At 33.0% G+C, this 21,522-nt stretch overlaps 2 protein-coding genes across 2 annotated transcripts in view; one reads left to right on the top strand and one right to left on the bottom strand.

The window, feature by feature from the left end:
• Positions 1 to 5,352, top strand: part of LOC148950263 (mitochondrial import inner membrane translocase subunit TIM50-A-like) — an 81,655-nt gene extending 76,303 nt beyond the window's left edge. Inside the window, exon 8 of the mRNA XM_089091535.1 lies at positions 5,107 to 5,352. Coding sequence (XP_088947661.1) covers positions 5,107 to 5,187 — 81 coding nt within the window. The 3' untranslated portion in view covers positions 5,188 to 5,352. The remainder of the gene's footprint in view (positions 1 to 5,106) is intronic.
• Positions 5,353 to 6,464: 1,112 nt separating this feature from the next.
• Sld5 (DNA replication complex GINS protein Sld5) lies at positions 6,465 to 21,442 on the bottom strand. Its single transcript, XM_089091534.1, has 5 exons — positions 21,359 to 21,442; positions 15,566 to 15,712; positions 14,367 to 14,518; positions 7,850 to 8,026; positions 6,465 to 6,645 (listed from the first exon to the last, which is right to left on the bottom strand). The coding sequence occupies exons 1-5, from the start codon at positions 21,440 to 21,442 to the stop codon at positions 6,549 to 6,551; spliced, it is 657 nt and encodes a 218-aa protein (XP_088947660.1). The 3' UTR covers positions 6,465 to 6,548.
• Between the last annotated feature and the right edge of the window lie 80 nt (positions 21,443 to 21,522).

The following is a 21,522-nucleotide window of genomic DNA, read 5'->3' as shown; positions in this document are numbered from 1 at the left end:
GGGGGTCCGTTACCGTCTAAGGAGATAGCTAGAAATATTAGTGGTAACCAAGGTTGGGCATCCTTGGTCTAGAGTTTGGCCGTTTGACCGTTCGATCACGTTATCATACCCTGGATTAGGGTAAACTGTAATTGGGTATAAACATACTTTATGTTTATAGAACAGTAGTGGTAAGCGCGGGCATTCCATTACAGTATTTGGCGCCAGCGAGGCTTTCTCTTCAGTAAGTCGTGTAGCACTATTTTTGCGGCAATATCTGGTGAAACCCGTAACTTACCACTTCAGAACAGGGAATTTTCCAGATTTGCTATACGAATTTTTTTATTTGTCGTACTTTCTCTTTGGTGACCCAATTTTACATATGGAGATGTTGCGGGGAAATTTTTCAACACAGTTGGAAGTGTCTGGGGGAGGAAATTTGTTCGTTGGGGGAGAGATATTCCGCGAGAGAAATTATCCGATGGTCAATTTTCCACGGGAGAAACTTTCCATTGGAGGGAAAATTTTCCACGGAGGGGGGATTTCCGGCAAGATTTGAAAAATGATCAGAAATTAAATGAAAGTCTTTTTAAATTAAAGTAGGCGAAACACATTTTTCGTGGGGGTTGGGGGATAGGGGGAGGCGGATTTCCCGACTTTATTTGAAAAATGATAAGAAATTAAATAAATATATAGAATTAGGAAAGTAAAGAGCAATATGAGAGATTAGTGGGGGGGGGGGGGTTGTTTTTTCTTTGGTTTTTCATTAAAAATAGAGAAAAAATCTTTCGCTGACTAGGGGCACCATCGTAGATGATACATTAGGGGCTGTAATACAAGTTCGCAAAAGATTGTTCGACATGCTTCTCAAGAACCCAAGGAAAAGTTCTCTTAACTCTTACATATCTCGAATTTCCGTGAAATTTTCTCATTCAATACTAATATATACCCATTTATTTATCAACATTCTAAGCCTATGGGGGATATCTTGGAATGATTCGCGCTATTTTCTTGTCCTTCATCCGACTCACTACTATTTCTATCAGTTACTTCTAAAGGGTCTTGCGATCATAACTGACACCTTCCACTTATTGGCATCGATATGTGGATATGTAAGGGGTGGGGCGAAAGTGTATTTTTAAAAAAATCTAGGGAGACAATTTTTTTCAAGTTTTTAAATGAAAGCATAAAATAAAAAAGAATTTTTCAATGAAAATACAAAGTATAAACATTCAAAATTGGGGAGTGGGGATGCAATATCTATTTTTTTGTCTTTGCAGAAACTAACTGCTTGATATTTATCATTTACTTGAAACCTTTTTAGAGTTGCTTTTTTATCTTGTGTGAAGTCTTTAGTTTGGCAAAGTAGGAGTGCGGTATAGCCGTGCGTAGTCTTTTCGTTAAAGAAAGATGGCATAAGTGCGGAAGAAACGGAATATAAAGCTAGAGGAAAGCAACCTACTGGTCTACTGGGAGTTAGTCGCACATCAAGAACTCAAGCACCAGCTTGATCAATGTGTGGAGATTAAGTGTTTGATGGACTGATACACGAGGTAATTTACATAAAAGTAGGATAAAGAACAACTTCATTCAGTCTTGGATTAACTCTATTGTGGCACCATTTTCGACTTCGGAACCTAATGATGGTACTGGCTTAACTGATTGATTAAATAATGTAAATACTACAATACAGTTTTTTTTTTTAATTACTATTTAAAACTCATAAGAAAGGGGATAATTATACTTATAACGTTACCAAATCTGTGTTTTCAGAAAGTAAGATGTATTCTAATTTAACTTCCTCATACTTTTATTCCCAACTAATTAGCTTTTTTAGACCGTGTAGCAATTATTCAGTTTTAAAAAGCTATTTTCAGCTAGTTAACAGACTAGCCCCTAGAGTTCTACTTTGACTTATATTTACTTTTACTAATACTACATTTTTTCGCTAACTTCAGCTGGTTTATGGTTATGTGAGCTATTGGACAGTTTAAGTTTTGTTCAAATGTGTCGGAACTATACTGTGACTTTGCTTTAGAATCTTCTTCTGCCATGGTTGTGAATTTGCTGATTGAGGATGTATTTCTTTGCAGATCTTTTACATGTTGTTTTATTTTGACATATTTATTTCAGTAAATTTTTCTTTATATTACCTTTAATCCGATATTTTAACAATGATCAATGATTCTATTTTGACTGCGCATTATTGATAATTTGGGCTGTAGAATTATTAAATTCAATGTGCTCATTTTAGGATGGTGATATCTCTCTGATCGATAACATATTAACTTTTTCTAACAGCGTGTTATTTTGCATTGGTTCGAAAATTGGTCTTATTGATCACAAAATTACCCGTTCTCGGTTAATACATGGATAATGTTAGTTTTTGGTTGTTTTTTTCCTTTGTATACTAGACGATCATGTCAGGTTATGTCCTCTTTCAAGAACGTGTTTCTAATGGCGTCAATTAAGGGATCAGTTCTTTCCCCTTTTTCGATTTCCCTTTTATTGAACTTTTTGAATTTTTTAGCCCTGTTTTACTGGTAGATTATTCTTTCTTTTTCTATTATTATTTTTCTGTTAAAATTTAATGATTACTTTTGAATATTATTCAAGATTCATTTAATGAAAATATCTGTCGTAGTTACGGCTGACACCGCAACTAAATTACGCTACTCTTTACAACAATACATATACAATATATATATATATATATATATATATATATATATATATATATATATATATATATATATATACATTAAGTACGATTAATAACACTAGTAAAAAAAGGAACGAATGAATTGCTGAAACGATTTGTCCTGCAGCGTACTGATTCCAGCTTATTCACGTGGCGTGTGTTCTGTTGACTGTGGCGGCGGGGGGTAGTAGGGATCGATGTTTATTACTCGAATGAACGGAATGCCCAAATTTGCACATCAGCTGATACCTTCGTTCTTTAAGTGTTGGGATTTGTAGAGCTGCGACCGCTGAATCATAAGTAACATATTTGATTCCTAGAATGATTTTTAGGGCTCGTTTTTGCACTGTCTCAAGTTCATCATTAAGGAGGTCGATGTTATGCACTTGAGGCCCCCAAACTAGATACGCGTATTCAAGCAGAGGGCGTACGTAACACGTGTACGCGAGCATCAATTGCTTAATAGAAAACCCCAATCGACGCAGTGAGGTTAAGGATCGCAGCGCGTAGCCCAAACGAACAATCGTCACTGAATGTCACACCAAGGACAACTGCAGTCGACGTGGTAGGGTACCAGAGGTCAGGCCAAGCAACATCACTTTTTAGAGGATTGAAGTGCATTACTTTTGTCTTCTTCAAATTACCTGGAGCCTGTTTGTACTGCACTGATCATTGAATTCATCTTTTAGGTCACTATCGAACTGAGGGATTACTTGAGATTTCTAAATGAGGTATTTCAGCAAGGCTGACAAATCGTCCACAAATTTGAATCGTTCGTCAGTGTTGTAAAATAAAATGTAGTTAGTGATGACTAAAAATAAGAGAGTAGCAAGTTTGGTGCCTTGAGGGGCGCCACATGTTAGCTCCGCCCACTCCTTGGAAAATCGCAAAGACTCACTGGTATCGGTGTCTCAGGAAGTCTACTATTAATAGCAGAACAGTCTTTCTAGCGCCCATTCGTTTTAGATTCTGCAAAGCCGTGATGTGACGGATCAGGTCGAATTCCTTGCGATAATCGGCCAAAAGGAGATTAACTATGGTATCCCCTTTTGTCTAGCCATTCTACTATTAAGTGGTAAAGTCGCACTAAATAGTGAGTCGTGCTACTGCCTTTCAGGCACCCGTACTGGTAAGGGTCGAGGCAAGGGCTTATTTGCGACAAAAGTTCACGGTAAGTAAATGACTTGGTCACTTTGGCTAGATTTGGGGGTTATTGACGTGGGTCAGAGCTCGTCATAAGTTTTGCGGTATTTTGTCTTTGGAATAACACTGACGTAGGATTTCTTCCAGATCTGAGGGAAATTTTGCTATCTGAAGCATTTGTGATAGTAGACGTCACAGGTTTAGCTAGAAAAGGTGCATAATCAATGAGCAGCTTGACGGGCAGCTCACCTGGATATGAAGCACAGTCCCTTTTTAGTTTTTCAAGCTCTTTGCAGACCGCGTATTCCGGTATTTCTACGATTTGTTCGTCGGGAAAGCCAGACGAGAGATTTTCAATATCTTTGTCAGTGAATGAAGGGTTAGTCGAACAAATTGCAGCGAAAAATGAATTTATTTCAGTTGAGGACACTAGAGAACCATCGTCTTTCTATATCTTCAAGTCACTACTATTAAGTTTTCCAGACAGTCGTTTAACTTAGGAGTGCCACATACGAGGGTTAGTAGTCAGCAGTGGAGTCACTTTATCACGAACATAAGCTTTCTGAGCGGCTCTGTTTACTTTCACAATGTGATGCAATTTTTTTGCCGCTGTTACTTCACCGTTCGAGTGGAGTTGGTCATGATTAGCGCTTTGATTTCTTGGTTTTCCCAAGGCTTATCACTGTCACTGACTATAATAGTTTTGGACGGGAAGTGTTCGTGATATTTCTGCAGAAGAACAGAGTTCAGAGTTTCAACTTTGAGGTTGGTGTCTGGTATTATGCAGTTCTCACTGAAGTCAAAGGTTCCAATCTAGCGTCCAAAGGAACAGATAATTTCTTTAGTCAAAGGCCGGGTCGTTGCTTTTGTTTTCTTCACTTTTGGGAAGTTAGCTTTGGTCTCCCAGAAAATCACAAAGTGGTCTGAGTTCTGTAATGGGCCTAAAGAGTGCGGTGGTAGGTATTGGTTGGAAAGGTCCTTGAAAATTAGGTCCAGTATGCTCCCAATTTGGTGGGTCGGAACTGCCATTACTTGTTTCAGGTCTAGCATATTCGACATCCACTGCTTATTTGTTTGATTAAAGTCTCCGGCAATAATAAGTGCGGGAGCTGCATGCTGTCGACGGATGTTGTCTATAAATTTTTGTCTTTCTCTTTGTAATATTTTTCACTTATTTTTCACATATGAAAATTATATTTTTGTTGTAATTTTCTTTTGGGCGTTTCCATTAAATGTTTTAGAACTAATAGTAAAACAAAACAAAATTGAACTTTGTCTTTTAGGAAGCAGAAGAAGAAAGACAAAGACATCTGCAAGAAGCAAAGCCAAGTTGGACACCAAGCATTTTTGGAAGAAAATTCTGATTTAAAATCATCACATTGTTATCTTTCTGAGATGAATGTAATTCGAAGTTTCATAAGTAAATACAGTAATAATACAAAAAAAAACTTCCTAGTGCTACCAGTCATATTGCATGCCTTTAACCATAGCAATTTCAATAAATGAGCCTTTTTAGGCAAATCGATTAACGCCACTTTTTGAAGAATTTACTGTATCTGAAGTTGATTCTTTCATATAGAAATTTTCTTTTAAATTTAGGCTAATGCTCCAAAGTAACGAAACAACTTTGAACAAAGACAATTCTTTCAAAAATCAATTCAAAACTGAAACTTACGTATATTCATTTTCTATATTCTAACACAAAATATCTTTCTCGCTTCTTTTTCTTAGAAAAAAAATCCCAAGTTTGTCAAATTTATCCCTTTAATATTTGTTTGTTTTAGGAGTTTATTCGGATCGAATTCTGAACGGTTCAGATGATATGAACGTGTATGAAACACGAGTACGCAGACTTAACAAAGACTATATATGATTTTGAATTCCAAGCCCAAACAAGTAAACATCCCGGTCGTTGTGGGAAAACATTGTACGTGTCAATTGCTGAAACTCAGTTAGGGGATCCCGCAATGTGATTTTTGATTGCATCGATGATGCAACCCTAGAAAAAAAAAGAAAAAACTCAAAAGATTATTAAAAGTATTACAAAACAGTAATCGTATTTTTTTGAAGCTTAGAAATATTTAGACATACATAACGAACCGTCTAGTTGTTCATTGTTTCGTTTGTAGTGACGTCGTTTGTACATCTGCGATACTGTTTCTTAGATTTTTTTTTTCTCTATTTTCTGCATTTCAAAGTCATATTCATCTTCAATGAATGAGTGCTAGATTATTTTTTCTCTTTCTTCTAACGAAAATTTAAAAATGTTCAACGCATAAGGTGGGAACGCTATTCTAGGCTATTGTCTCTTTATCGTAATTTTTGTGAAAATTGAAACTTAATAGCCCTTCCCTAGCTCAGTTTTGGGTTATAGGAGCCTATGCATGCCCACAACAGTAAGATTCAATATTCTTTCCGAATTCGGACTGTTTGAATTTTTCGTCTAAGGTTATTTTCAAATAGGTTTTATCCCAAACGGTTAGGGAAGTTAAAATAATACAAGCTCCCGTGGGCTAATAAGCACCAAGCAAAAGAAAACGTCTACGAGGTTTAAAAAGGCAATATTTTATAAGATGAATATTATAGATTGTGAATTTTGTACCTATCACTCATACGACGGTCAAAACAAAACCATTAAATATACTACGAAAGTGTTTTTACTCAACATAGTAATTTCATTATTTTCTTAAAGCCTAAAGATGATTGTTCTTCAGTTGATTCTCTTTTAAAGCAAAGCTACATTACGAGATTTTACCAGATCTGCGATATGCTTGTACGGAAGTAGGTGCCTAGATCCTTCCCTCAGTTCAACGTCTATGTCCCTGAAAGAAATAAATGCTTAATCTGTGACTTTACTGTCTTTTTGTCATTCCTGTAACTACTAATATAATGCAACTATAAATGAATTACTTCTGTATGGACAAACCATGGGTGGGATTAGGGAGAGGACACACAAGCCCCCTCCCAAGAGCTTTCTTATGTTAAAAAATGGCCGTTTTCTTGAATTCTCTTTTCAATTTCATAAACAAATAAAGAGAAAAACTATTGAATTACTATCAATGTCACAATCTCGCAGTGAGTTTGTTCTTTTTTCCTAGAGAAAGTGTATATACTTGTGTATAAAACATCAGCATACATTTCTCGACGTATTTTTTTGCCGCCAAGTAGTATTACGTTCAGTCTGATTCGATGAAAACAAACTCCGATTCCTTTGCCTCTTCTAACTCTAAAATCTAGTTTTTTGACGTTGTCACTTCATCTATGTTTGTCTTATTAAAGTGACACCTATTCACCAGTAGAGAAATATTGGCATTTTGAGTTAGACGGCACACATTTCATTTTTTTCATTATATAAAGAAATACATTCAAAGAAGATGAAATTATTATAAAAAGTTGGGTTTACGGATTTGACACCTAGACTTTTAGGAGTCGGAGCCATGCTTTTAAAAATAAATAAAGTTGGAGCAATAGCCTTGAAAACTAAAAGAGTTGCAGCAGGAATCAAGGGTGTTAAAATTACAATCGTCGGAGCAGACATCTAGAATTTGCCGACTTTACAGATGAATCTCCTGGATATTTTCTAGGTTAATGCGTCGGTAAAAGAAAATTAAAAGCTAATCAGTTTTTTGTGATTGTACCGACAAACTCAAAGAGGTTTATCCAAAAGCTGTGCCACAAAAATTGTCCCAAGGAAAAAATAAGTTAAAAGAACCATGTTCAAACTCTAAAATCCTTTTTCAATAAAATAGCGTATTTGCGAACTGACTTTGCTTAGCTGAACCCTATTTGACCCAAGTTACTGAATTTTCAAAAAGAATCAATACATAAACTTACCTTAGTCCCACCCACAAAAGAATTGAGGCTTTCCCATGAAATGAGTTGAACCCCCTCCAAAATGAAACAATGGGTTCAATCAATGGCATTAGTGGCAAAGCATGGGTAGTATTTTCTTAGCTTTCATCTTTCAAGTTGACCCTTAACTTAGTTTGATAACTTAAAACAAAGAACAAGCACGACATTACTTACATACTAGAACCAGGATCTTCAACTAAAACATTAGGTGAATCTTTTAAAACACGTATAAAGACACTTTGACCCATTTGGAAGGAAACATTCACTTCAGAAGGCTTCAGTGTAGAAATATTAGGAGGAAATCTCCGTAATGCCAAAACATCAAAGTGTTCTTTTGTCGTAGATATATAGCTAAAAAAGATGAGTTCATTATATATATTTTATCTCTTTAAACGAGCAATAATTGTGTATGTATGTATTTATTTTTTCTCGAAAACGCCTCCATATTTTTTTTTTTTTTTTTTTTTTTTTTTTTTTTTTTTTTTTTAATTGGCATCCTAGGATTTTCTGGCCTAAAAAACAATTTTAAGACGTCAACAGTTTGAGAAAATTCGTTATGAACCTTGATTTTGGAAAAAAAAAACCGTGAGTGACGGCATATTTATGAGCACATTTCAAGAGAATAAATTACATCATCCCCCCCCCCTCAAAAAAGAGTGATCGTATCGTTTTTAGTATCTTTGACGCATGGAACATTACAAAAGGAACATAGCTAAGTACAAAATACCTGGTGTAATGTGTCTATTTACGAAAGGCGCTTTATGCAGTTTAGAAATGTCTAGAGGACGAGTGAATATCCACTACCATCAAATGTGACAAAACCAAACCGAGCAGCTAAGGTAAAGGTTATTTAAAAAGTCAAAATTGAAAGTGAAGAACAAAGAAATATCCGGTTGGAAGATAAGTGACAACGAGAATTAAAACGAGTCATAAACAAAAGTGAAAAACAAAGAGATGTGGGGTGACAAGACATGCGACAACGAGGAGCAGAACGAACTAAAAATGAAAGCGAAGAACAAAGAAATTTGCGGTTAAAAGATATGTCACAGTGAGAACAAAAAAAATATGTGGTTGCCTAGAGGTAGTGTTGTAAAATTACCGTAAAATAAAACTCGGTAAGTATAATTGACAAAATAGGGTAAAATATGGTACTCCCTAGAAAACATAGAGTAAAATTCGTGTTTTAGAACTGCCCTGTAGCTAAAAGATCAGTTGAGCATTTCTTCATTACTTTCAGATTTTAAAGAAATAATTTTGATGATTCTGATTTTCCTGGGCTAAAGAAAGGTAATGGCTCTTCATCTAGAGCTTCATCAATTCAACTAATAGTCTAGTTTATACCTCTCGTAATCTTGTGCCTAGGGTAGTACCTCAGCACTTAGACAGTGCCTGATTTCGGATATCCATTTTGTAAAAAAAAACAAACATTATTTTGGAGTAAAACAAAAGTTCTGGATACGGACCTGAGGATTATATATCAATTTATGCCACCCCTCGTCTCTTCCTTAGAATTAATTCTGTATTTATCCGAACACTGTTTCAGAACAACTGCTGAAACACAAGGGCCGTTAAACTAGAATAAGAATTTCATAAAGACACTGTAGTCAGTAACAACATATTCGGTAGCAATTGGTTGACAAGTAGGCTAAATCTTATAAAATGACACTGGAACTTTCGATTTTCAATTGACTGAGCCTCCTCCAAATTTATTCGACCACCCCTTCCACATGAAATGCCTCTGGGAAAAAAAATAAGTGAACAGATATTAATATTATGAACCCTTATGGGTCTTTACTATAGGCAGTGCTATACGATTGCCTCTGACTTAAACACGAGAGTAGAAATTTCAAGTTCCCTTCTAACAAAGATCCGGAATTATTCAGGGGGTAAATGGGGGGATTTCCACGCGAGAGGGGGGAATTCTCCAGGGGGGCATTTTCCTGAGGGAAGGGCAATAATCGGCTCCGGGGTAACGACAGCATGAACACAAGATTTCTCTGGGATGTGAAAATAAAAATGAGGGTATTGATTCTGCTTTGGCCCTCCACATCATTAAAATTCCTGATCATTTAGTTCTTTGTGATCAGGCAACTTTAATATCTGAAGCAAATGGCCTCCCAAATTATTTTAGGAAGGCAATTAAAATTAAAAAATCCATAAATAGAGACCTTGCTTTTAATAGAGATAGTGGAGATATTCCTACAAATCCATTTCAAAATATCTTAAAATTAAAGAATTCAAATAACATTTTTTCTTCAGTTTAAATTAAGATCATCTGTCCACACTTTTATTGAAATTTAGATCAGTAAACAAGCTAAGTCAATCTCTAGGCAGACAATTTTTACCCAATCTAACCTGTGAATAGTCTTCCATTTATTCTGGCTTGGTTTGTTTGATTCAGTATTTCTTTTACTGTGTTAAGAGTTACTTCAAAAGGTTAGAACAATTTCCTTATTTTTTGAACACTGAAGACGGCTGGGCGGAAGTCCCTGACGAAATATCTGCTTCTGTCATTTTTGCTTCTTTTTTGTCAACTGGCTGACATTACCCTCTTTTTCTCGGCTATTTAATTACATTATTTTTTCTTGTTTTTCATATGTCAATCCTGCTTAAAGCCCTTCTTGCCTTAACCAGCTCACACAGCTAATATAGTTTTATTTCAGCTACTATTTTACATTTAAAAATTATAATTTCCTGTAATATAATACACTTTATCATTCTGATAACAAGAGACTGAAGTCAGACAGACAGCCTTTTAAACTGGGTAATACAGTTATACACAAAACAAAATTGTATCCAAACCTGTTACTACCAGCCTCTTCGTGCTATTGTGGTGTGAAAATTGCAAGACCTCGTAAAATATGCACGATACCGGTAAAATACGTAAAATACCGGAAAATAGGTAAATTACACAAAATAGGTAAAATACCAATTTTACGGGGGTCCACAAAATTACGGTAAAATACCCAACTTTGCCATAACCAATTTTACTGGTTACAACACTACCTAGAGGGCAAATGAACAACCTCAACCGTTAAATGTGACAAGATCAATCCCAGCAGTTAAGGTAAAAAGTACTAAAAAAAATATCTAAAGTAATGATAAACGAAAATGAAGAACAAAGAAATATACAGTTAGAACACTTGCGTCAACGACAACTACAACGAGTCAAAAATAAAAGTAAGAACAAAGAAATACAAGGTTAGAAGAAAAGCGGCAGTAAGAATTTAAACGAGTCAAAATTAAAAGTGCAGAACAACGAAATATGCGGTTACAAGACATGCGACAACGAGGAGCAGAACGAATTAAAAATGAAAGTGAAGAAAAAAGAAACATGCTGTTAAAAAATATACCCCAGCGAGAATAAAGAAATATGTGGTTAGAAGATAGGCGGCAGCGAGAATTAGAAGCGAAAGCTATAACCAGAACGTGTCAAAAATGAAAGTGACAAGACATTGGGGCCCTTCAACGTTATATGTATTCCCTCTGGAGCCCTTCATTTTCCCAAAGAAAGAGTAGCAAACTAAGGCGATCCATTTGGAGGTTGCTACTTACAACAATAAACAATATATACGAGCCTGCCATATGTCGAGTGCTGGGGCCCAGCCTCGAAATCGGCTTAATAGTTTTTTCATAAAACTTGCATATTGACGTTTCTAGCTACAAAAACAATCTAAATAGGTCACTATTTTAAGGAAGAATTTGTATTTTTCCCAGGGTGATTGTGTCGAACCTATAGTGACGCCATGGCATCAAGGAGAGACTCCATTGTCTGCGGTTAGAAGAAAAGCGACAATGAGAACCGAATATGTACACGCCTGCCACTTAGCTGTTCCGGGGCTCGGCCCATGACAACAAGAAGAGGCTCACGTTGTCTCCGATTAGAAGACAAACAACAATGAGAATCAATATATACAAGCCCACCACGTAGCTGTGCCGGGATCCGGTCTCAAAACCAGCTACATAGTATTTCTTTTTTTTCTTAAAGCCGAGTCTTGCCGGGGTCCGATATTATACATTACATATATATATATATATATATATATATATATATATATATATATATATATATATATATATATATATATATATATATATATATATATATATATATATATATATATATATATATATTATATATATATATATATATATATATATATATATATATATATATATATATATATATATATATATATATATATATATATATATATATATATATATATATATTTTTTTCTATATATATATATATATATACATTTATATATATGTATATACATTATATATATGTATGTATGTATGTGTATGTATGTATGTATGTATGTATGTATGTATGTATGTATGTATGTATATATATATATATATATATATATATATATATATATATATATATATATATATACATACACATATATATACATATATATATATGACATATATACATATATACATATATATATATATATATATATATATATATATATATATATATATATATATATATATATATATATATATATATATATATATATATATATATATATATATATATATATATATATATATATATATATATATATATATATATATATATATATATATATATATATATATATATATATATATATATATATATATATATATATATATATATATATATATATATATATATATATATATATATATATATATATCTATATATATATATATATATATATATATATATATATATATATATATATATATATATATATATATATATATATATATATATATATATATATATATATATATATATATATATATATATATATATATATATATATATATATATATATATATATATATATATATATATATATATATATATATATATATGTATATCAAATACAACCAAATGAACTGTGTTGTTTTCAAAATATTTAAGCAAACAATTTTAAGGAAACGGTTTTTCACATAGCTCCTGTATTATACTATCAATTATAATTAATTGAGGATTGAAATGAAATAGCAAACTTCAGCGAGAAGAACGGGGTTAATCTGGGCAGCCACACCCCCCTGCCATAAATAGTACATCTATCTTTGCTTTTGACGTCGCTTTTTATGACCATATAAAAATTACTTTTTGCTTTATTTTTTGTCATATACGAAACTATACTTCATATGAGGTCGACTGCCGCTCTGTCAACCCATCGCCCTTTGTGCTAAATCTCACATTTTTGCAATATATTACTTCGATTTTCAGAAACTACCGTTCTCTGTTAAAAACAACCGTCTCCATAAAAAAAACCTAAACACACAAATAGGATTTGGGCTATGTAAAGCATCTTTGGCTTATTCCTGAACAAACTTCAATTCTACAAATTATAAATAGTTGTCATAAAGCAATGGTCCTTTTCACTCGCAACTGAATTACCAAACTGACAATTGGGCAGTATATTTTTGAAACACTAGTTTGTAAATACTAGTTCTGTAGATTACAATTAATTGTAATAAAATATTGAGCTTTTTCAGTCACAACTAAATTGTAAAGCTAAGGATCATATTGTAAATTTCTGATTTTAATTGGCAATTATAGAACCAGTTTGATGTTTGGATCCTCCGATCAAACATCTTCCCTCACAACAAAATTATCAGAGCAAATCATTAGCACATACAGAACAAAAATTAGGTTTTACATTAATAAAATCTGAATTTAAAATTTTACTATTGACTGGAAAAAGAAATTTACAAAAAGGCCATACAAGCTATAAAATAAGAGGGGAAAATAAACAGAGCAAGAGGGAGAGAGGAGGGGATAGGACGAGCGAGAGAGAGAGAGGGAAAGAGAAAGAGAGAGAGGGATACATCTTTCTCATTGGACAAACCTAAAGGCAAAGAAAACGACTCACGAATCTTGACTTACTTTGACTTAAGGCTCCTGCTGGTGGTCCAGCGTAGAGAGAGATGTGACTCTTTGCCTCCATTCCGAACGGTCCTGCGCAAGCGTGACTGCTTCTTTGAAATCAATACCAATCATGGAGAAGTACTGGGTAAGGCTGTCTCTCCATCTGAACCGGGGTCTTCCACGGGGGCGCTTCCAGCCATGTTGAGGGGATCAAAATTGAAAAGTATGCTGGTGGGTACTTCTTCTGGCATGCAAACTAAGTGGCCAAACCACCGTAGAGTTCTTATGGCGAGCTGACGAGAGTTGGGGGTCGGATCTGTTAGTGTAAGCAGTCGGATGTTTGAGACGAAGTCGTACCACTTGATCCCTTCCATTCGTCTTAGGAACGATCTTGATCCCTTCGCTTCGACTCACGAATCTTGCAGTTGTCTTATTGATGCGTATAGCTCAAAATTCCTTCTTCGCTATTGCGATCAAATGTAGACTGTTCTTTAGCTATCGTCTAACATATGTAAGAATGGAACCCCATTGAATCAGGTACACACCCGTGAACAATTTCTAGGCGGGTTGGAGGGGGACGAATTCATCAACACCAACATGGACTAACGATAAACTAGCAAGACTAACATACAGATTACAGAAAATTACAGAAAAAATCATAGAACTACGAGGTTTCTGGTGCAGCTAGGCACATAAACCCACTGAGTATGTGTCTGCTTACAAGCTTTATTAACTTTTCAATTTTTAATACTATGATTCTTCGCACATGAAAATAATTATAAAAAGCAAATTACGACTCACTCTTGTAGGAATTTGGCCTCTTCGGGTGTCACTAGAGGTGAATCAGTCGATCTTGTCTTCTCTATCAGTGAGTTTATGAAGAAAGAATGCCTTTGTATCTTCTGAATTCGACACCGTAAATAAGATGTGACCACATACTTCAGACGCTCAACCTAAACAAAACATAATATACACATACAAGGAAGTACCTAGAAGTTTGGACCGGGAGGGGGGACGCTAAAACCATACAAGTCATCCTGGAGGAAACCTTGAAATACAGATACAAGATATATGGTTTTTTTCCAAGATCTCTTCTGCTGTGAGAGATTCGACGAAGTACTTTAAATATGCCTGTTACTCTATAGAATGCTACCATGTGTTTAATTAAGCAGACAATACTTCGCTTATTATTACTATTTATCCCCATTGCACAAAACAAAAGGACAAAGCACCAAGAAAAAAACCCACTGACCTACAGATAACAAATACTAATAAAGACAAGGATGTAATTTTACAATTTTATAATTTAGTACTTTTTCAACAATAGAATAACTTGTTGAAAAACAAGACAAACACTTTCACAAAAAAAATCTATAGTAGTCAAAATACGGTTAGACCTTGAACAAATTTCAACAAAAATGGTTTCTATACCATTCGATAGAGAAAATGAACTTACTAGCATTATTAAAATGGACGTTGCTACCCAAGGCAAAATGGGTCAAATTTACCCTTAAAGTAAGGAGAAGGGGATAAAAAGATTAAAAATTTATTTTATGATGATCACGGGGAGCGCAATAGCGCTGCCTAAGTAAAGAACAATGTTGGCACAGTGTATTGTTTTCTTTTTTTTTTTATTGGTTTGTTTTAGACCAGGGCACTTTGTATAGAAGGTTTGGTCATAGAAAATTCAAAAAAAGCTCATTTGATTGGAAATTGAAAGGGCTAGTGCCCTGTTTAATAGTCAAAAGTTATTGGAGGGCAACCCGCCCCCTTCCCAACGCCCATCATTTCCCTTAACACATCCGAAAAATCACAGATATAGAACAAGTCAACTAATTTGGTGACAAATTGCTGTTAATAGCAGCACTCCATGGAGACAGGGGAGAGAAAAATAAGACCTTTAATTACATGGTATTTTGACCAGAAGGAAGCCTTAGACTTAAGCTTAGGAGAAATTTTCCAATTCGCCTTCTGTCAACTGATAAATATAAACGACTTACTTCCAGTTTGTACAGTGGTAGCCCAAAATCAGTCTTAGGTATTTTTGGAAGATTCTCAGTGGCATTGCTTACATGGGCAAGGACACAGTCAACAAGTTCACTTCTAGGCTCCAAAAGCTCTGGACATAATGTTTCATTCAACCATGCCTAAAAAAGATGCATTTAACTACACTGGAAATAATTACTCCATTATTTAGGATTGGGGGATTGGGAGCACCAGCAAAACTAGGATTGAACAATTTGGGATGCAGGGGGAAAAAGGTGATTAAAAATGATCAACCTAAAAATTAAGTTTTTAATAGGTTTAAACCTTACCTGGAAAAATCTCTCAGACAACTCTGCCTTTCCCTCCTTCCTAAATTTGACATTAGAGGGATGGATTGGAAAACCAAATCCTTCACTATGAAAAACAAATATATATATATATATATATATATATATATATATATATATATATATATATATATATATATATATATATATATATATATATATATATATATATATATATATATATATATATATATATATATATATATATATATATATATATATATATATATATATATATATATATATAAATATATATATATATATATATATATATATATATATATATATATACATATATATATATATATATATATATATATATATATATATATATATATATATATATATATATATATATATATATATATATATATATATATATATATATATATATATATATACTATCTTTATAAACAAGCAATTATTGTATATATATGTATGTATATATGTAGGCTATGTATTTTTTCTTGAAAACAGCTCCATACTTTTTTGGGGAAATTGGGCTCCTGGTATATTTTGGCAAAAAAAAAAAGATTTAGATAGGTCAGAAGTTTGAGAAAATTCATTAAGGGCCTTAATTTTGGAAAAAAAAATTGTTAGTGATGTCATTTTATATACCTCCGTATTGCTATGACATTGCCACACTTGTCATACTTATGTGAAAAAATTGAAGATTTTAAAGATTATATTAAATTACTTAAAGAGCAAAAACTGGTAATTGCAAAAATATTTGCATATATTTTGACAAGGGATTACAACAATTCAAAAACTTTAAACAAGAAAACAAAATTTGAATCTTAGTAGAAATTGGACCTGCTGTAATAATCAAATATCTTAGAATAGACTGCATTATGAAAAGACATTAAATTGCCTAAAGAGCAAAAAACTGGTAATTGCAAAAATATTTGTATAGCCTATATTTTCACAAGAGATTACAAAAACCTTAAAAATTCAAACCAAAAGTTTGAAGCTTAGTAGAAATCGTTGTTAGAAAAACATAATTACCGAATCTCTTTTCTTATAAGTATAAGCAATGTCTTTTTAAGACACAAAAAAAGTTGAAATTTTGTTAAGTTCAGTGCAGAATTGCTAAAATTATTATGTAAACTGCAAAAATATTTAGAGTGCCTGAGCAATAATTTTAATGTTATAATTCAAACTAGAAAAACACCTGAAACTTCTAAAATTAGTTTTTTTTTTTAGATAAAATTAACTTGCGTTTGCAGGTTGAGCTTGCAGGTTTGAATTTGCAGGTTTGATTAAGCTTGTAGGTTTGAACGCAACCAGCTATATAATGTAAGTAGAAAGGCCCAAAAAACGAAAAGTTGTAATTGTTATAAATGATGATTCTCTTTTTTGACAATGGATTACAACAATTCAAAAATCATAAAAAAGAAAACCAAAAGTTTGAAGCTTAGTACATATTGTTGTTAGAAATTGGACGAGCTTCAATAATCAAATATCTTTGAAAAGAATGCAGCATGAAAAGACGTTAAATTGCATAAAGAGCAAACAACTGGTAATTGGAAAAATATTTGTTTATATTTTAAACAAGGGATTACAACAATTCAAAAACTTTTAAAAAAGAACACCTTTTTGAACACAACCAGTTACAAAATGTCAGTACAAAGGCCAAAAAACGAAAATTTGCAATTATTACAATTGATGATTCTCTATTTTGAAAGAGATTACAACAATTCAAAAACCTTAAAAAAGTAAACCAAAAGTTTGAAGCTTAGTATACATCATTGTTAGAAATCAGACTAGCTTCAAGAATCAAAAATCTTTGGACAGACACAGTATGAAAAGACATTAAATTGCATAAAGAGCAAAAACTGGCAATCGCAAAATATTTGTATATATTTTAACAAGGGACTATAACAATTCAAAATCTTAATGAAGCTTAGTAGAAATTGTACTAGAAATTGGACTTCCTTTAATAATCAAATATCTTTGAAAAGATACAGTATGAACAGACATTAAATTGCATAAAGAGCAAAACAGCGGTATGTACAAAAATATTTGTATATATTTAAACCAGGAATTAGAACAGTTCTAAGAAGCTTAAAAAAGAAATTCAAAAGTTTAAAGCTTAGTAGATATTGTTGTTAGAAATCAGGCTTGATTTAATAATCAAATATCTTTCAAAAGACTGCAGTATGAAAATACAGCAAATTATCTGCAGTTAGCAACAATGCAACAATGAGAATCCATATAAAAAAAGCCTGCTGCAAGCTGAGTGCTGGGGCCTGGCGGCTGGTAATTGCAAAAACATGCATTTATATTTCAAAAAGAGATTATAACACTATAAAAACCTTAACAAAGAAAACCAAAGGTTTGAAGCTTTTGGCCCTGCAAAAACCAAAGTTTGAAGCCCTGCAATGCTCTATGGCAAGGAATGCAAAGAGAAAGAAAAGTAGAGAAATTAAAAAACAACAACACATAATACACTAAAAAAAAAAGAAAATGATGAGCAGCTTTTAAACAAGAGCAAAGAGACATTTGTAATAAACAACAAAAAAATATAGTACAAAAACTGGGCCAACTTGGCCCAGAGACATCCACCCCTCAAAAGTAATAAAAAAATGAAAAATTATTTAGGCAGATTAGAGCCATTGTTCCCAACAGAGGGCACAGGCCCTACCAGTGGGGCATGGCAAAATACTCTAGAGCTTTAATTTTGAAAAAAAAAAATCATGTGAATAACATCACATTCACATGCTTTTAACAAGTAAAAAACTACATGATAGAATTGCAAAGACATCATGCATTGCATAAAAAGTGTTGTAATTAGTAATTACTGTATATTCCAAATAAAATAAGTAAAACAAGTGTATTATCCAAATAAAGTAGAATAAAATATGCCTAGAGAATGACTAAAAAAAAGATACCAAGTTTTAAATACCAAAATTAAATACCAATAAAATTTAAATATCCCAAGGGGAGGTATAAAAATTTTAGAAATGCTTAGGTGGGGCAAGGCCCAAAATTGGTTGGGAACCACTGGATTAGAGACTGATCTGGACAATGGAGTGGATAAAACTTGACTGTTGCCAGGATTACAAAGATGATAAGTAGACAAGATATGGACTATTTCTAAGGGCTGCAGGATCATTTCTGTTTAGTTAAAAAAAAAGAAGAAAGATGCATATGAACAAATATAGAGAGACTGCAAATGAAGTAACAGCTTATTATCAGAATTATTTATTACAAGGAGAAGGTTCCTTGCTGTACCATAGGCCTATATCATAGACTCATATCAGAAAAAAAAGTAGTCATCCATATAGTACAGCAGTAAGAGAAACAAGACTGAATTAGACAATATTTTTTGAATCAGATGGGAAAATATGTTTGAGATTCCTATGGATTCCAACAATTCCTTGATATCTTTAAAACCAGCTGTAGAACCAAACCTATTGGGACACCAAGCTCAAGTTGAGATAGTGAGCAGAAAGAGGTCCATAAAGATAACCATCCAAGACAAATAGGAGTGAAACCAAGCACTTTCATTCCTTCTTATACAGCAACAAAATAATTTAGAGAAAGGGTTTGGTTGGTCAGTGAATTGAAAGCTTTTTGAACATCAAGAAATATAGCAAAGGGAATAAGACCAGAAGTAAGAGTCAATGTAGAAAATCTAAAACAATATGTTTGTGCTCTATTGAGTGATGCAACTTAGAATTAGTTTTGTTAGGATAATAGCTTACTGGAGAAACACTTGTTTTTCCACATTAGCAAAATCAGAGTTAAATACATTTTTAAACATTAAGTTCACCCTGAACAACCAAGCCAGTAATTACCAAACTTGGAGTAATACAAAAGGTAGAGACAAATATCTAAGGATGGCATTGGTCACATGCTAGATTTTTTTATTACAACATATACATTTCAAAATTCTTGAAAATAATAACTGTTCTATAAAAATTTAAGTTGTTTATACATAATTGGTACATGGAACAAAGGCTGGAGCAATGATCCCAAGTAAAATTTTGTACAGAACTATCACAAGCAACAGTCTAAACATTATATTAATTGTGACTATTCTATAGCCCTGGTTATTTTTTTTTCTTGGAAGAATTATATATATGAAGAAAGGATGTCAGAATGGACACTCGTTTGGAAGATATGATAGTTGTTATAACTGTTACATCATATAAAAAAATACACAGTGGAGTAAGCCTCAAAATTCACTTCTTTGCATCCTTATCAAATAGGCATAATTTCTGGACAAAGAAACATCTGCTCTTCATTCTCATAGAACTCTCTGCCTTTAAGTATACCATTTTGCAAAATCCTCCTTCTCTACTTTTCTCAATTAGATTTTAGCTGAAACCTTGTTTCTATCAACATTATCCTCAACATCTAGTGTATGATACCATGAAATTAGTTGAAGATATCCTGTTATTTTTTGAAGATTATATTTCATAGCAATACTTAGTCATTGTATTATTGGTAGGCATTATGACTTGTACCCCAAATGAGAATAAGGACCCTCAATCTTGTGACTCTAATTTTCCAATAACAGTTTACTCAGTTGTCTCAGAACTGTTTGAAAAGATCACTCTACAAGCAATTTTGGAAATATAAGATCATGCTGATGATGATTTTGGCTAAGTTGTCCAAAAAGAAAATATCCTTCATCAAGTCTGCCAGTTGCCCAAATTTTGCCTTTTTGAAAGCTTAAATCAAGGCTTGAAATAAACTAGCAAAATTAGCCAATAACCCTCTAAATCCTGTAATCAAACTTGCAAAACAAATCAAATCTTTGATTCAAGCTAGTTTAAAGCCATCAACTTCAAAAATGTTCTTGAAACCAGTTTGTAAAAAAAATATAACAAAGCAAATCTTTAATTCAAGCCTGGAACTTTATAATAAGTATGCAAAACAAGGTAAAGCTTTGGTTTACCTAGATATTTGCCAGTAGTAATATCAAGCAAAATTCTTGATTCAGGCTTGGTTCAATTACATTACATTGTCTACTAGTAATTTTCTATTACAAAAACACAGTGTTTAAAAAGATGTCTGATTTTATGCTTAATTGGTGTGCCTAGCTATACTTAAGTGCAAGTGGAGAACAAAAATTGTTCAAGCCAGCAACCTGAAAACCAAACTTCGAAACAGATTGATGAATGAAACATATGGGACTTAGTTTAAACTTACCTCTCATTTGGATCAGAAATAAACTTTACCCCCATCCCTGTAATGTGCAAATAGCCTAGGCCTAGGCTACCCTAAATTGGTACATATAGGGGTGGGGGCAGAATTCATTTGCAACAAAAATGATTGTTATATTTGGAAAGAGCATAGAAAAGGCATCAAGTGGTATGTTTACTTTATTTAAAAGTCAATAGTATGAACTGCAAAAAATTTACTGGATAATTTATTTTTTCGATAGGGCTAGCAAAAACCCTACTCCAAGTTTTACCCTATAATTCTGCCACAAATAAATACGGGTTTTACTTCATTTAACTGATGGAGGATTTCGGCAGAGCTCAAAAGATTTTCATCTTCTTCAGTGTCTACCAAAGATTCATCCAAATTCATATTTAAATTTTCTGCTGAAAATATTTAATCCCTGAAAGATTAGAAACTGAAGTTTTAGGGATTTTTAATTCAAAACTGCT

This window comes from Artemia sp. Qi Xiang Cuo, chromosome 7 (assembly GCF_049724085.1).
Source record: "Artemia sp. Qi Xiang Cuo chromosome 7, ASM4972408v1, whole genome shotgun sequence".
NCBI lineage: Eukaryota > Metazoa > Arthropoda > Branchiopoda > Anostraca > Artemiidae > Artemia > Artemia sp. Qi Xiang Cuo.
This window is presented reverse-complemented; position numbering and strand designations above follow the sequence as displayed.

Excerpts from the sequence above, each read along its gene's own strand:
- Sld5 (XM_089091534.1), bottom strand. The coding sequence starts at position 21,442 with ATGAATTTGGATGAATCTTTGGTAGACACTGAAGAAGATGAAAATCTT. Across the intron at positions 15,713-21,358 it reads TCCTCCATCAGTTAAATGAA|GCATGGTTGAATGAAACATT; the intron begins GTAAAACCCGTA and ends CATCTTTTTTAG. Across the intron at positions 6,646-7,849 it reads GAAGATCCTGGTTCTAGTAT|GGACATAGACGTTGAACTGA; the intron begins GTAAGTAATGTC and ends TATTTCTTTCAG.